The following is a 16812-nucleotide window of genomic DNA, read 5'->3' as shown; positions in this document are numbered from 1 at the left end:
CCTAAACCTCGACAATTATTGGTAGGCCAAAACAGAAGGCTCCTATGTCGCTAAAACTGAATCACACACACAATACTAATATGTAATAGGTGCAACAGAGTTATGTCTCTTATGCAGACTATTAACTCACAGTGAGCATTTGATTACGCTATCATTTTGGTTGAATACTTTATTATTGATCGTGGAGCAGTTAAGGACACAGTCACGGTCTTCTTCATGTAAGCACTGAAGCACAGCGATAATAAACACTACGCTAAAGTAGATATCAGTGTTTATAATCTCTGTTCTAGTTAATAATTTCTATTCAGTGAAACGTTCATCGAGTACACATAGTGCAGATATAATAAGTCATGTCTCTCTATGACGTTATCATTTCCAGTTCATTTTAACATTTCCAGTTTACCAAAAAATTATTATAGGATCAGGTTGAGCTTGTCTTTTTTTTCCTTTGATATCGGATACACCGTTTTTTTTCTTTCTGGCTATCACATCGGTGCCATCTAAACTAATGAATCATTTTGAGGGGGGGGGGGGATAAGTATTGAACGTGTCAACATTTTTTTCAGTAAATATATTTCCAATGAGGATATTCACATGAAATTTTCACCAGACATCAGTATTAACTCAAGAAATCTGGAAATATAAAGAATTCACAACATTAAAGTCTGTAAATAAAGTGATGTGTAATAAAGTGGAATGAAAAAGCAGTTCTCCAAGGCAAGGAACCAGCTGAAATCCGTAAGTAATTCTACCGCCTATCTGTGGAAATGAATATCAGCTGGGTTAGTAAATCGATGGTCTATAAAAAGGCTTTTCGTTATCAAGGTGTCGCACAAGAAACATCTCATGATGGGTAAAAGCAGAGAGCTCTCCCAAGACCTTCACAACCTTATTGTTGCGAAACGTATTGATGGAATCGGATACAGACGTATTTCTAATCTTCTGAGTCCTCCAGTAAGCACCGCTGGGGCCGTTATCCACAAGTGGAAGCAACATCACTCGGTCATCAACCGGCCACGCACAGGAGCTCCTCGCAAGATTTCTGACCAGGGAGTCAGAAGAATAGTCAGAAGAGTAGAACAAGAGCCAAGGACCACTCGGAAAGAGCTCCAGAAACACTTGGAGGCAGCAGGTGCCATCGTCACAGAGAAAACGATAGGCAATGCACTCCACCGCTCACGCTCACCCCGCAAGACTCCATTACTAAAGAAAAGGCACGTCGAAGCTCGTTTAAAGTTTGCTACAACTCATTTGGACAAGCCTGTGAAATACTGGGAGAGTGTAGTCTGGTCAGACGAGAGCAAAATTGAACTTCTTGGCTGTCGTACTGCACATCATGTTTGGAGAAGAAATGGCACTGCACATCACCCTGAAAACACTACACCAGCAGTGAAGTGTGGAGGTGGAAGCATCACGGTGTGGGGCTGTTTTTCATCACACGGTACTGGCGGACTTCTTATAATTGAAGGAACGATGAATGGAGTCCTTTACCGGGAGATTCCTGAGAAGAATCTGCTCCCATCCACCAGGATGATGATGAGACGTGGGTGGAGCTTCCAGCAGGAAGTGTTATCATTCATAGTCATTTTGCAGAGTAGCACGTATTTATGAATGGTGTTAATGGCTATCCAGTCATAAGCTCATTTGTAGTGTTTGTCTCGAGTGTGTGTAAAATGATAAACTGGAAGACCTCTGGAAGAAGAGCTCATCTCTGCATGTCATTTCTATATCTAGTCAAGCCTTCGCTTACGGGGACGAGGCTAGTGACAGATTGGGGTCAAATGCAAATGAGTCAGGCCACTCTATTACATGTTCCTGTGCACTTCACTTAGTGCATTAGCCTCACGCCTTATAGTCTGGATTGCTCCAGTCAACATTATATAGTGAATCACAGTGATCGTACAGCTCTGTATGTAGAAATGGCCTGCATGAAGGACGCCGGTATTGGGTTACTCTCGTTATTGCGTATAGTTATTCGTTACATGAGCAGCTGAGTGCAAAGTGCTGCTATTGTTACAGCAGTCAGATTACTGGATTACTGTCTGGCCGTCTCCACTAGAGACAAAGAGGGGCTAAACAGATTAAGACGCTTCTCCCCGGACTGTAGTAGCTCCTGGTGTGTTTTTTCCCGGATGGAATTCATCTGATGACAGCTTCTTTGACCAAATCAGGAATCAAGGCAGGACCAAAAAGAGTCAAATTTGATAGTATAAAAACTAGACATGAACAAATGGTTTTTAGAGGTAAACCATAGAGTGAGCAGAAAGTGTCGAGTTTTCTCATGCTAGAACACATGACTGCTTCTCGTGTCCGAAGCAGCTGCAGAGGTTTACTGTCCGTTATATGACGACAAGCATATGCAGCCTCGGATTTGTAAGATTTTTCTTGCTCCAGCTGGATCCTGAGTCACTGGTTAAATGGTGCTGATAAGGTCTAATTTTGGGACAAGATCAAAATGGCAGCGGGAACCTGCCGCATCGTCATGGAAACCTCTATACACAGCACCAGCGATGCAGAGGAGAAAGAGGACTCTTGTTATGCTGACTTTGATTTTGATGATGAGGACGTGTACCTCGTCAATGACGACGATGACGATGATTGTATCTATCAGGAATTTACGGAATTGGACTTCTTCCAGTTACCAGACACCAAAAGCATTGTGTCAGATGATTCCTTCTATCCACCTGACAATTCAGTCACCTCTCAGAGATCGCCCACGCCTGACGGTCCAGAGCCTCTTACGTTTTTCAAGGCATGCTGCAGTAACAATGCCATCATAGTCAAAATTCTGATCAGGCAAGGGGTCAGTGAAGAGGAAGTGCGAGAAGTGGATAAAAACAATAGGGTAAGTTTTGATGGGAGTGGGATTCAGCATGCCTACTGCCATTACGAATGACCGCAAAGTCTTTGGGATAGGAGATTTTACACGCCGACGTGGCACACTTAATTCTTCGCCTAGCATCTTCGGAACAGAGTTGAGCATTTTGCTTTTTATGTCCGAATAAACCGATTTGAATCTTAAGGCAAATTGAACATCCTGACCGAAGTCTGTAGATCTCAAAGCCCTACACCAAAAGTGAACATTACACACACACACACATTATATATATATATATATATATATATATATATATATATATATATATAGCTTCACTATTAGTGCTCTTTCGCAAGGCTACAATGACAAAGTAATAAAGACATTAAGCTGATAAACTCTAGTTCTTCTTTGGGGCATCACCCAGGTTAACCTGCTTATTTTAAACAACTTCAATTGATCACATTTAAAGGCACACTCACTTCATCACAGTGGTAAGTGTGTTTTTCAGCTCTCTAGACCATGACACCAACCTGAAAAAGCCCTGTTTTTTTTTAAAATTATTATTATTTGTATTTTAAATTTCCCTTCATAAATGTGCACCTTTTTGTTGTTGTTGCTGCTGTCTAAATGGATTGATTTTCGAATGCTCATTAAAATAGATTCCTCCTAAGTAATGTGTAATTATGCACTCTAGACTATGTATGTGGCTGCTTATTAAAAAAAAAAAAAAAAAGACAATCTCACAATAATGAACTGTATAATATTCCAGGAGCTGTTTTCGGCACAGTGAGTGCCGACAGAGACGGAAGAATGGTGTTTTGAGCTGGGAATAGACCTGCTGTTCCACCAAAGCACTGAGGATCCTATGATTATGACGTTAGAGAAGATAGGTGTGGATAAGAGCATCATGATTATGCAAAAGGTCATTATCATATCAAAGAGCTCGACACATCTATCATTCTGAGAATGCTCTTTTGGGACTTCATGCAGAAGCTGCTTTTCTCCTTTGGAAATTTCCATCTGCTCTGCACAATAACCTGTATTAACATATTGTTCTGGAAAATGCAGCAACGATAATAGGGATGAAAAACAAAAAACAAAACCAACAACACCTAGATGAAAGAATTAAAGAGAAGGATGTGAACACAGTATGAAGTAGACTTTCTGGTATCGGTGCAAAAATATTCGTAAATTGAAGCCAGATATGGGATAAACTAAACAACAACAACAAAAAAAAATGTTTACAGTCAGATATGGAGCTCGCAGAAACATGAACGTGTGGCGGTGTTTAGTAACTGCCTAGTCAGCGTAGTGGTGGATTCAATTACGCTACTAGTCTGTTCATATTTTGGTAAACGGAACTAAGTCCATGTAAAAAAAATAAAAATAAATAATAACAGTGCAAGTGGGATTAAAAAGCCAGTCCCTGCAGGATTTCAAGATTTTGCAAAAAAAAAAAAAAAAAAAAAATTCCTGAAGATTTGGGCCGAGACGCGTCACGTGACATGGTTACAACGCTCTTTCAGCCAAAGCCCTCTTCGATTCACGTGCGTCGAACAGGAGTACAGCTACAAGGTCTCGTTTACTAACAAACGTCACTGTGAAAGACCGTGCAAAACTATTCCAAGTCCCCCCCCCCCCCCGGCCAAGGGCGTTTCTGATTAAGACCACGCCCACTCCCGATACAGATATGGCTATTTGGAGCACTAAACAAATACACGTACAAACACAGTGGCATTGCATTACACCCTTATTACAGATACACAACTGACACAAAAAACATTCCAGCCATTAATAGGCGTGTTTAATAATAGCATCAGGTGACCTTAATCCTCCTACCTAAAATCTTAGCTTTAACTAGGCGGCGTTCGCAAGCCAGCACCAGCTTATTGTTCTGAATTGGGTTCCACCCTGGAACAGACAGGAAGTCAGAGCGTGGTTTGTGTTCAAGCACAAGCACGATGTATTCCTGCCAGCTCGTGTGCATGCTTAAAGGATGACGTCACACGATCTGCTAACCTTTATATTCGAACAGAGTGGCCTTTGACTATGAGCACCTAGAAAAGAAGAAATGTCAGTTAAGATTCACAAGCACTGGGGAGGAGTTTCCTTTTCCTCACCCAGGAAACTTTCCATCCATCGACTGGTGCTTTGTCAGGATGCAAGACAGGAGCTTATTATGCTGCACAGAATGGAGCTTTTCTCAGTGACCCACAGAGAGAAGCAGGGCTGCTAGTGAAAGAATGACTCTCGCGGTTTACTACCTCGAATCGGTTGTTCTCCACTAAAAGCTCACGCAGTTACACGCTGCATTATGTTGTGATCGCGATTCAAATTCACCGAGCTGTGTACAAGTCACTATATATATAAAAAAAAAAAAAAAAAGACACAGCAGCACACTTGACCTCTTATGAAAACAAACGATGATTCCCTCATCAGAACAGACTCCAAAACCCAAATCATCCATATTATTGGTCTTTAGTGCGAGTAGCTGTGATGTTTACAGCTATATGCTGTCTTGGCTTTGACCTTGTGTGTATGTGAAGGTTACTTTACTCTTGCACTACCTTTAAGCCAGTTCATCCTCCAGTCCTTGGCTTTAGAAGTTCCTTCACAATACTCTCGAGCGAGTCTGAAATTGAACTTCCTAGGGTCGCTCAAACTGGTATTGAACGCGGTCACTGGTAACCATGGTTGTACTGTTATCATTCTGGGAGGCACGGTGGATCAGTGCTTGGCATGTTTTGCTGTGCATCTCCAGGGTTGGGGGTTCGAATCCTGTCTCCACCCTGTTTGCATGTTCTCCCCCCAGTCCAACTGCGCTGTAGGCTGATTGGCGTTTCCAAATGGTCTCTAGTGCCCTGTCTAGGTTGTCCCCTCCCCCTACCTTGCGTCTCAAGCTCCCCTGGGACAGTCTCCAGACTCCACGCAATCCTGTGTAGGAAATCCGGTATGGAAAATGGATGGATTTTATTATTCTGACAAGAAGCGTCTCAGAAGAGTTCTGAAGTGATAAATTGTGTGTATTTTAATCCACGATAGAAGAAGTTTCCCCCCCCACCTAATGGAGTTGACACAGAGTTTTAAAACACTGCTCGTAAAGTTTTAAGAGCCTGTATGGTTCTATTACATTAATATGAAAGATCATTTTGCATCCTAAATGTTTCCCTTTGGGTCTTTCGCTGTCTGATGAACTGTGGCTGTATTTCATTAATAATAATTTATATATATCTGCCTTCCCACTGTCTTCTGCCATTCCAGTCTTGAGTAATGGTTGCCTAAAGCTATTATGAAAAGATATGTTTTTTTTTAAAAAAATAAATAAATAATAATCGCACTTTTTGAGTTTTGTTTTATATAAACCTGAAGTCTCCTACAGAGCAAGCTAATGTCTCTTTATACGATATTTTTTTTTGATTTTGCGTATAAACGACTACACATCAACAGTATCAATGCATACAAATCTCACTTCATATCATTCAGAAGCATTGCACATCAGGTATCAGGTTCTAGAGAAGTTTCAGTCTTACCTGCTGTAATTCCTCCTCATTACTCATACCGTACTGTAGCGCTCAGTCTTCTGTAGAACGGCGAGCTCTAGGACTTTACGTTTCCTCCTTCTTATTCTACAGGGTGTCCCAGAAGTCTCCATACATAGGGGAAGTGAACACTTTTCAGCACAATGTCTTTCAAAAGTTTCACACTTAGTTTATATTATATTATATGGTTACATTTACGGCATTTGGCACACGCTCTTATCCAGACCGACTTTCATTTAGCTCATTTATACAGCTGAGCAGTTGAGGGTTAAGGGCCTTGCTCAAGGGCCCAACGGTGGTAACTAGGCAGTGCCGGGGCTTGAACTCGTGACCTTCTGATCAGTAATCCATAGCCTTTAACCACTGACACACCACGGCCCCATATATAAAATATATAACGTACTGAACTCGTTCTCAAACGAGTTCAAAAGTTATACACGCATTCAAAAAGACTGGACGTGCTGGTGACCGCGAACATCCACTGACGAAGGTACAACCGACGTGGTGCTGGCAAACAGTGCCCTATGTACGGAGACTTTTTGGACACCCTGTAGTTTGAAACAATCGGATTAATCAGCCGTATAATCCATGCCTACATGCCATGTTCTAAAACGTGTGGTCCAATTGAGTACCTCTGAGGATTATAACCTCACCAACCTCAGCTCTATGACCCCTGACCCCCACACGAACACTGACGATCTACTCACCTTGCACAATCCCCGTCCTTTAAAACCCCCACAGGTTGAGTGTCTAAGGTCAGGGTTAGGATTTGCAGGCTTCACATTGCCGTTTTTGTGATTCCCAGACTGGTCTGATTGTGGCGTGTTATCAGGGCTACGTGGACGTCGTCATCGCCCTCTCACAGTGTCCGTATGTGGATGTGAACTGGCAAGACAGCGAGGGTAACACAGCACTCATGACCGCTGCACAAGCAGGTAGAACAGTTAGAACTTTTTTTATTATTATTATTATTATTATTATTATTATTTTAAATAAATAAATGCATACGAAAAAATGTTGAAAAACACATATTTGATAGGTTTTTTTTTTTTTACTGTTCCTGAAGGACGTGTGCAGATGCACTATGACCAGGCCCTAACATATTATAATAAATAGGAGTTAATAAAATGGTTGCATATTTGAATATCGGTCTAATTTTTTGTGAATTCAGGTCACATTATGATCACCAACTTTTTACTGAACTATTTTGCCGGGGTGGACATCGAACTCAGGAACTGCCACGGCTTCACGGCCATTGTGAAAGCGGCCGTGCAGGGCCGTGCCGGCTGTGTCCGAGCCCTTATGATGTCAGGTATTGTACCTCACTCTAGTATTCTCATTTCCTCAGTGAGAGTAACATTATTTAAAAAGTTTGCATGTCACTCTTTTAAAAAAAAAAAAAAAATCGCTTTTCTATTTTTGGATTCCTTGACGTCACATCACAGACAGTGATGCTTCCTAAGGGGGGGGGGGGGGGGTGGATCTACCGCGTAGCCTACTGAAAAGCAAACTCTCTGTTGTAGGGTTAGAACCAGAACTGATATACAACCCTGAGGCACAAGCTGAAGAACCCTTTATATCAGGGGTGTCCGATTTCACCCGGAAAGGGCCGGTGTGGGTGCAGGTTTTCATTCCAACCAAGCAGAAGCCACACCTCAGTCTATCGAAAGCCAAGATCAACTGACTAAACAGGTGGAATCAGGTGTGACTGCACCTGGCTTGGTTGGAATGAAAACCTGCCCCCACTTGCACACCTTTGTGGATAAGATCGGACACCCCTGCTTTAGACTTATATACGTAGCCAGTTTCCATGTCTCCCCCTCCACCCAATCAAATTTTCCATGTCTATTCTTCTAGTTCGTCATATCTCGTCATCAACATTTCCTAAGCTGTGATTAGTGGAAGGCTCTCTGTTCTCTCCGACTCCTGCAGGTGCGGACGTTGAGGTGAGGGACTACGGGCGTAAGCTGACGCCGCTCGAGTGGGCACTTCTCACAGGCCGCTATGAGACGGCACGGACGATGCAAAGGCTGATGGCCCGGCCGTGTGCCGAGCAGTTCTGCGACTCATTCCGCATGGAATGGCCCCGGTTGTCTCAACTGGCGTGCCAGGCACAGGAGCCCCGACCATGCTGGAGGCAGCTGTCGGAGCGCATGTGTGGCACCTTCAACCTCGGGATGAGGACGGAGCCTCTGGAGGAGGGTGCGCTAGACTACATGGTGCGCCTGACCACAGCGCTGGCAAGTCCGCTTGTGGCCACGGCCTGCAGCACAGTATGCCCAGGCAGCCCACCATGTGTAGGCAAACATCGACCAGCTGTTCCAGATATCCTGCAGGACAATGACAAGCGGGTGGACGATCTTAAGAGTCTGGAAAACTATAAGCGCCTCTTCCAAAACGGTCGTATGCCACTGGTTTTCAAGGAACAGGAGCACTGTGCCAGCCTGCAAGTGCCAACACTGCCAGATGTGGTATTGGCATCCAGCCTGACACTGTGCAGAAACTGCCTGCTTCCGCTGCACATGATACGCCGGAGAAGCGTGTGCCCGGGCCTGGTGGTGCCCAGATTACACCTGTGCAAGGCTCCACCACCAACCTACACACCTCAGAAGAACAGCTGCAGGGGCAAGGATTCACAGTACCTGCAGGTGCCCAAGTGGAAGTACAAGGCATTGAAAGAGGAGAAGGAGCAGGAAAAGCAAAACGACAAACTGAAGCTTCCGATCGTGAAGAACAGATGACGCAAACATGGACATTGCACGCGATCGATCAAGTCTTCCTCTGTGGTTCTCTCATCGGTTGTCTGTACGCGACAGCCGTGCGACTCTCGCCTTTCCAAAGATGAGCTGACGAATGCTGCAACCATTCAGCTATATCAATAGTTTCAGTTTGGACTAACTATTATTATTATTATTATTTTTTTTACAATTTTATTTGGTTTATCTTCTAATAGACAGGACACATTACAGCTAGAAGATTGCTCGATTATTCTTATTCCATCTTTTTAGAGGAAAATATTGGAAATTGATGCAAATGTATTTGTATTATTTATTTTTTTAACATAAGCAGCTTTTGCAAATAAACGCCAGATAGTGTTGTACTTCACGTTAGTTTTGACTGGTGCAGGCTGATAAATATATACACACATAAGGAATTATAATAATTAAAGTATATGAGATTTGTAGTTAACGTGATGTAAAAATTCTTAGCTTCTAAGGACTTGCATGTCCACCTACTGCATACCAAAGCATTTCTAGTGCTTGTAGTGTGTAGGTGGTCCAGTAGGGGGTAGTATTGTACCTATTCAGCACTACATACAGTCCATGGCACAGCCTCGAAGCATTTAACCCAGAAATATTTGCTCATCTTCATTCTCCCAGTGGGTGGCCCTGTAATTATATCTTAATTCTTACTCTCTGATATGTTCTTATCGCACTAAAATTAACAACAAAAGATGAATATCTAGGCAATTAGAAAGGGCAATAATCATGCATAATTCCTAATTTCCTTCTTCAGCGTATTGTTCCGAACCCTTGTTCATACTCCATACGGAGTACAGTCTGCAGATTTCGACTGACGAGAGTTGAGGACTCGTTAGATGGGTTTTTCACCATTAGCCACGACTCTAAAAACGACCGTTAAGGATTAACAGACGGTAGCATGAAATAAATAGAATAGATGTGAGATTTCGTGTCAGTTGTCCAAACATTGCACGAATAGAGACTTTGCTTTGTGCACACTGTCATGGCGGAACATGTTTTGGAAAAAAAAAAAAAAAAAAAAAGGACATCCTATACAATTGTGTACTCGAACCACATATAGGTGTGATGGTCAGGTGTCCACAATCTTATTACTGGGGACCACACCATGATAAAAGCCTGATCAGAAACCTACTGCTAGCTCCACTTGCCTCTTAATTCTCAACAGAGAGCTCTAGCCCAACCCTAAAAACATAGAAACGCTTACTTTTGTGAAATCACTGTGACTAATATGATGGATATGGATGCTCTTCGAAAAGAGCTCCATTTTTAAATTGTTGGTTGAATTTCAGCAGGTGTAATTATTCTTCGCAATAACGATTCACACAAAATGATTTGATAGTCAGTTTATATCTTATAGCAGTTGCAATCTGGCAATAAAAAGATTCACAAGTCTCTCAAACACTTTGTCTAGCAACAGAAAAAAAAAAAAAAAGGAAAGAAAGAAAGAAAGAAAAAAAAAGTACTTACATTTCCAATACAAGTCTTCAGACATGTCTACTTTTTCCACAAATATTTTGTGCATGTGCCCACCCTCAATCCCCAATAACCCCTCCCACCACCACCCCCGCCCCCACCCCTGACATTTACTATCGATAGTGCTGAAAGATATGCGAGACAAATTCAGGAGATTATCACTTGGTTCCTTTGCCTCTGACGGTTATCTCTAAGTTCGAAATGATATGGAGGGAAGACCAGGGCTTACCGCCACACTTCAGAACTCGTCCTCAACTACTTCAGGTTAAAATAAGCGCTTGATCAGAGGCCATGACTGCTGCTCTCGGTGTCTTTCAGTCTGGCCTGCTCTCTGAGGGAAGGATCATTCCCAGAGCCACTACTGAACCGATATAAAATATCCTCAGATAAAAATCAGAGGGGGCAACTGTGACTGAAAACAACTCTTTCTAGGAGCGTGTCTAGACTAGCAGCTAATTTTTGCAGTGTTGCCTTTCTGATTTATTTATTTATTTATTATCAATTTTTTTTTTTCCCTTTTTTTTTTTTTTTTTTTTTTTTTTTAGAAACAAGACGCCGCCGTCACGATGGGGCCTCGATTTCACTCTGGGGATGAAACACGTTCAAAACAGCTTTAATATTTTGAAAGATAGTGACATCGAACAGTAAACACATTATCCAGGATGCAAAAAAGGATGTGTGTGAGGGTGTGTGTGTGTGTGTGTGAGTGTGTGTTTTAGCACCGTTTCTGTGTTCGAAACCTGTCCGCGTCATTGCTCTGGGTGTCTGGAGCCCTGGTCTCACCTGCTTCACACAACAACAACAACATGACAACAGGAGGGCAACAGTTTGTTGGAAATTTAAGACCAGGTGTAACGTGAACAAAATCCTACATGTATTCTTTTTTTTCCTTTGCAAAGTTGCTGCATTAGGTGACATCCACATCGGCACATAAAAAGTATATATTTATATATATTTATATATATATATATATATATATATATATAGATTTGTATTTATATAATATATATATTCATAATCTATTGACAGATTAGTCTACGATGAACGTAAAAACCACTGGTTTCTGGAAATAAAAAAAATCTGCTTTGCTCGGTCATCTATTTTACAACACAGCATAAATGAATCGTACATCTCGGAAGGGATGTTAGCGACGAAAGACCGTGTCTCTCCAATTGTTATCAAAGTTTTCGTCGAAATGCGTGGCTATATGCCAATGAAATGTGTAAAAAAAAAAAAAAAAAAAAAAAGACGACAAAAGTAAAAGCATTTACAAACTAATTGTGTTAGAATCAGCGTTGAACGTAAACTTCATGTCGAATGTCAGCACAGTGGTGATCCGCTGGTTCAGGGAAAACCACCTTTGGCACATTTTACAAAAAAAAAAAAAACAAAAAAACCCAGAGCACAGATCACTGGAAGCATAGTGAAAGGACAGAGTTTCATTGCGACCCGTCACTAAACCTTTATAGAACAAAAGACGTCTGAACACAACGAAGCTGAACATGTTAATCGGTAAACGTTTGCCAGGCAGTGTAGCACCCCGTGCGTGGAATGATGACGACGACGATGACGACGCTCTGTGAGATCACTCTAGCTGTTCTCAAAAAAAAAAAAAAAAAATGCTTGAGTAAACAACACTTTTCAAACCAAAGCCTACTTTCTGTGGTGCCAAAAACGACCTTCCCTACAGAAGAGTATGTAGGAGTATCCTTTCCCTCGGTTTTTCAGATACACCCCCCCACCTCCCCCCGGGAAAAAAAAAAAAAAAAAAAAAATTGATATTAGCCACAGGGGAGGGCACATCAGTTTCTTTTGTTTTTCTTTTTTCTTTTTTTTCTGTAATATACACAATGTAACTTGTATCTACATCTGCAATATACAACAAATACTTTACACTAGAATTAAGAAGTTAAAAAGAGGAGATACAAAATAAAGAGAACAAAAAAAAAAAAAAAAAAAAAAAAAAGATAAAAATCTCCTTGTGAAGAAAGCACTCCGTAAAAAGCGGGTCAAACGCAAACGGATGTCCTAAAAATGTGTCGGATCGATTTCCTCGGCTTGTGTCGACGCGTGACATGTTCTTGTGCTTCATGTCCCCCATCTCCTCTAGATCACAGTTATAGTTCTCCCTCACTGTTTCCCGAATTTTTCTGCTTTGTGGGCCGTCCTCGAACCGCAGATTTTCCTTTCTCTCCGTGAGAGTGTCTCCGATGACCGCCGTGAACCGAGAACTCAGTAGGTGCCTTCTATTCAAACTGAAGGTGTGTGTTGGTGAGTGAGCGAGCGAGTGAGTGAGTGAGTGTCCGGTAGTGTTCATGCACATGCGGGCTGGTTTCTGTCTGTGTGTGTCTTCACCGCGACCCTCAGACCCTGCCCGCTGCCTCTACACCCAGGAGTCGGGCGAGGCGGGATAGTGACTGGTCTCGTAGTTGAGTTCGCTGTAGGGCCGAGAGGCTGAGTAGAAGTCCACGTAGTTGCCGGTGGACTTGAGGCCGAGGTGCAGGGTGCCGTCCGCGGTGGCCGGGGGGCGTTGGTGCGCTTGGTCCTCGTAATAATTCTCCTCGAAATTAGCTCCTGGAGGAGTCTGGAAGGGAGGGTAGGCCTCTGATGGATTACCTTGAGCGGACACCTGATAGCAGCAGGACGAGAATGAACAACATGAGCAGTTACTTTATTCTCCAAGTCTCAGGACTGGGCAAGACTTCTGATACATGCATTTTAAAAACAAACAAAACAAAACCTTTATGGAAAATACTAAATGGAGTTACGTAATTTGTATTTGATGGTATTTGGGTCCACCATCTTGCCCCTCAACACCAACCAGTTTCACAGTCTCTGCTGATAAAAAGCTTTGGCGTAACATGGTGCTACCTCCACCACGCTTCACCGTGTGGACGGTGTTCTCAGGGTGATGAGCAGGGCTTGTTTTTATTTGATTTTTTTTTTTTAATCACCAAATCTTGATCGATACTTTTCCATAACATCGTACAGGACTTGTTCGGATAGATCCTCGGTCTTCATGATGCTGTTTGTTTAGGTATGTCCTCTAACATAATCTACGGCCTTCCAGGAACAGGTGTATTCGTGTTTAGATGGCGTGACACTTTAACTTCACACAGGTGGACTCCATTCCTATAATTACATGTGATGGCAACTCTTTGCATCAGATCTAATTGAACAACAACGAGTCTACATTGCACGTGCAATCTCAGCTCCGGTTACTTTGTAAATAATTTTGCGGTTCCCTGGTGGACTAGTGGACAGCATGTGGCGCTCTCGCCGCCACGGCCTCGGTTGGGGAACCGACCCCAGTCCCTGAAGGGTTACACGCGCCAGCGCACTCTCAGTGCCCCGGAAAACGGGGAGGGTTGCATCAGGAATGGCATCTGGTATAAAACACGTGCCAGAACCAAAATCTACAGATGGGTGAGGAATACCTGCTGTGGTGAGGAAACATTTATACACAATATTGCAACTTCCCGACGTCATCATTATGGGTAATTTCATGCAGATTTATGACCTGTAACGCCCATTATGTTCATTTTATTTCCAATGTACAAAACGTAGAAAACTTCAAGGCAGGTCAACACTTATACAAGGCACTCTGACGTTAGTAGTTATATACCAGAATCCTCTCCTCTCCACCAATAGCTGGTGTGTGTTGGGCGTTCTGGCGCACAACGGCTGCCGTCGCATCATCCAGGTGGATCCTACACACTGGTGGTGGTTGAAGAGATCCCGGCCTCATATTATATAAAGTGTTTCGAGTGTTTAGAAGACGCGCTATAGCTGTAACGAACGTTAAAACCCGCGATAGTGAGGTGGTACGGTTGCAAGTGTAGTTTCGGCTGGTAGGAAGTGCTTACCTGGTTATGTTTGAGGTCGTCGCTGGGAGACACGTAAGCACCCCGGAACAGCGTGGCGGTTCCGCTGGAGATTTGTGCTGCACACACATGAGAACGGGTTCATTAACGTATACAGAGCGTCTGCACAGGCTGGTAGTGACGTGCCTGTGCAGGATCCGGACTCGTCGTGGCTATAATCAGGTCAACGGTCTGAGCAAGCAAGCACCTGCGTGTGTTCAGGTAATGAACGTACAGCGAGTAATCGTTACCGCACGAGAATAATTCACATGAACGTCAATATCTGATGATCCCTGCGGAAACGGCGGCTTTTCTGCCGTCCACCGGTTCGGAAGTAGGATAGAGAAAGGACGGGTCTGGATTGCCAGAGACTTGCCTGCCATGGTGTCCTTCCTGGAGGTGTGTTCGCCCTTGTTGCCATGGTAACCAGGATTGGTTCCGGTCAACTCGTAGTCCGTCTTCCTCTCCTTCAGACTCATCATCTCTCGCGGAGAGGTGGGGGCGCTCGCTTAAAACAGACAGACGAACAAATAAAAAAGGGAATTGCATCAAAACACGTCAGCACATTGCAACACACACGTGAAGAGAACGAACATTTTGGGACAAAAAGGTTTGAAGCGTGAACAGATACCAGTATCTCCCATCAGCAGTTTCGAAATCGTACCGCACTCTTACCGGTTGTGTTCGTGATGTTTTCTCCCCCCCCCCCCGACTCCCGATACTGAGCATCTGTTTAACCTCTTTTGCCAAATTTGTGTCAATAAACATTGCAGGTAATTAACACTGATGAGGTCTGATAGAAAATCTCATTACTCCAAGTAAAACAAAGTCTACCTCTTTCACACACCTCCATCTGTATGCAAGGATCTCAGGGTAGTGAAGTGAACCAACCAGCAACAGAACAGTGCTAGATGAAGGTACAGATGCAATATATATCAACACCGCCAACCCACTCACCTGCCACTCCAAACTCACCTAATCGGTGCTGATGCAAGATAAATATATATACACAAACTGACTGGTCATATAATGACCGTTCTGTTTTCCCTCCATATTTGATCTATAGTTCGGAGTAATTGAGCGATTCGGATGAGATACCTACAAATCTACACTATATACCCCGTATAGTGTATGTTTATAGACATGTAACTATCAAACCCATGTGTGTTTTATGCATTAAATCTCCCTTTGCTGTTATAATGTGCTCCACTCTTCTGGGAAGGCTTTCCACTAGATTTTGGAGCATGGCTGTGGGGATTCGCTCATTCAGCCACAAGAGCGTTAGTGATATCAGACACTGATGTTGTATGAGGAGGTCTGGGGGTGCAGTCGGTCGTTCCAGTTCATCCCAAAGGTGTTCCATGGGGGTTGAGGTCAGAGCTCTGTGCAGGACACTCGAGTTCTTCCACTCCAACCTTGGCTAAACATGTCTCCATGGAGCTCGCTTTGTGCGCGGAGGCATTGTCAGGCTGGGACAGGTTTGGGCCTCTTAACTCCACTGAAGGGAAATCGTAATGCTACGGCATACAAAGACGTTCTATACAGTTGTGTGCGTCCAACTTTGTGGCAACACTTTGAGGAACAACCACAGATGGGTGTGATGTGTCCACAAACCTTTGGCCATGTAATGTATAATAATCATTCGAATCAACACGAGCTAGATATATAATCCACGTGATGATTCAAATCAAATGCATTTTTTTTTGACTCCCCCCGCCCCCCCGCCCCCAAGTGTATTTTCTCAGGGGGAAATGTACGAGGACGTCTGTATTTCTGTAATCCACATAAAAAAGAAACAAATCCTCAGATGATTTCCACAAGAGCAGTAACACAATTTGGCGGGACGTTTTATCCCTTTGTGTCCTCGTTACGATGATTCATCGTCCAGCGTAGTGATTCTTGGTTCAAGGGGTATAGTGGTGTACGGGGTATCGGTGACCTCTAGTGACCTCGCCATGACTAAAGCATGTGTAACAGAAGAGCACGCTCAGATCTCCTTTCTTTTCGAGTGTTATTATTCACTTGATTTGCTTATTGCAGCTATTCAACGAAACAAGCTGTTAAAAGAAAATGGTTCCCGTTGCACACCTCAAAGCCTTTCTCGCACTTTGTTTTAATGGGAAAAGGGAGTATTCCCTAGTCACTCTGATAGCTAGCCATAGGCATATATTAAAGACCCGAGCGTATTGTGTAAGGTAGCGTAAGGAGAGGTGGTGATCAGCCATCTGGTGTTGATATAAAGTCGTCGTGGCGGATAATTAAATAAAAGGTGTAAGCTCACAGAAGAAACCTTTGCCGCAGTGCTATGAAGGACATGAGTACAACCCCTTGCACAGACCTCAGGACTACGAAGTGCT

The 16812-nt window shown here is 43.2% G+C and overlaps 2 protein-coding genes across 3 annotated transcripts in view; one reads left to right on the top strand and one right to left on the bottom strand.

Annotated features, from left to right (window-relative positions):
* Window positions 1-2336: 2336 nt before the first annotated feature.
* ankrd33bb (ankyrin repeat domain 33Bb) lies at window positions 2337-9541 on the top strand. The gene is made up of 4 exons (XM_053628180.1): window positions 2337-2845; window positions 7163-7292; window positions 7529-7669; window positions 8290-9541. Exons 1-4 carry the CDS (start codon window positions 2456-2458, stop codon window positions 9096-9098), a joined length of 1470 nt encoding a protein of 489 aa, XP_053484155.1. The 5' UTR covers window positions 2337-2455; the 3' UTR covers window positions 9099-9541.
* Window positions 9542-9596: 55 nt separating this feature from the next.
* ctnnd2b (catenin (cadherin-associated protein), delta 2b) overlaps window positions 9597-16812 on the bottom strand; it is an 83811-nt gene continuing 76595 nt past the window's right edge. For both annotated transcript variants that reach the window (XM_053628177.1, XM_053628178.1), the window contains exons 20-22: window positions 14832-14963; window positions 14459-14535; window positions 9597-13221 (exon numbers count right to left, since the gene is read on the bottom strand). In XM_053628177.1, the coding sequence (XP_053484152.1) occupies window positions 12976-13221; window positions 14459-14535; window positions 14832-14963 (455 nt within the window). In that variant the 3' untranslated portion in view covers window positions 9597-12975. The remainder of the gene's footprint in view (window positions 13222-14458; window positions 14536-14831; window positions 14964-16812) is intronic.

Source organism: Ictalurus furcatus, chromosome 7 (assembly GCF_023375685.1).
Source record: "Ictalurus furcatus strain D&B chromosome 7, Billie_1.0, whole genome shotgun sequence".
NCBI lineage: Eukaryota > Metazoa > Chordata > Actinopteri > Siluriformes > Ictaluridae > Ictalurus > Ictalurus furcatus.
The sequence above is the reverse complement of the archived record's forward strand: the minus strand, read 5'-3'. Positions and strand labels throughout refer to the sequence as shown.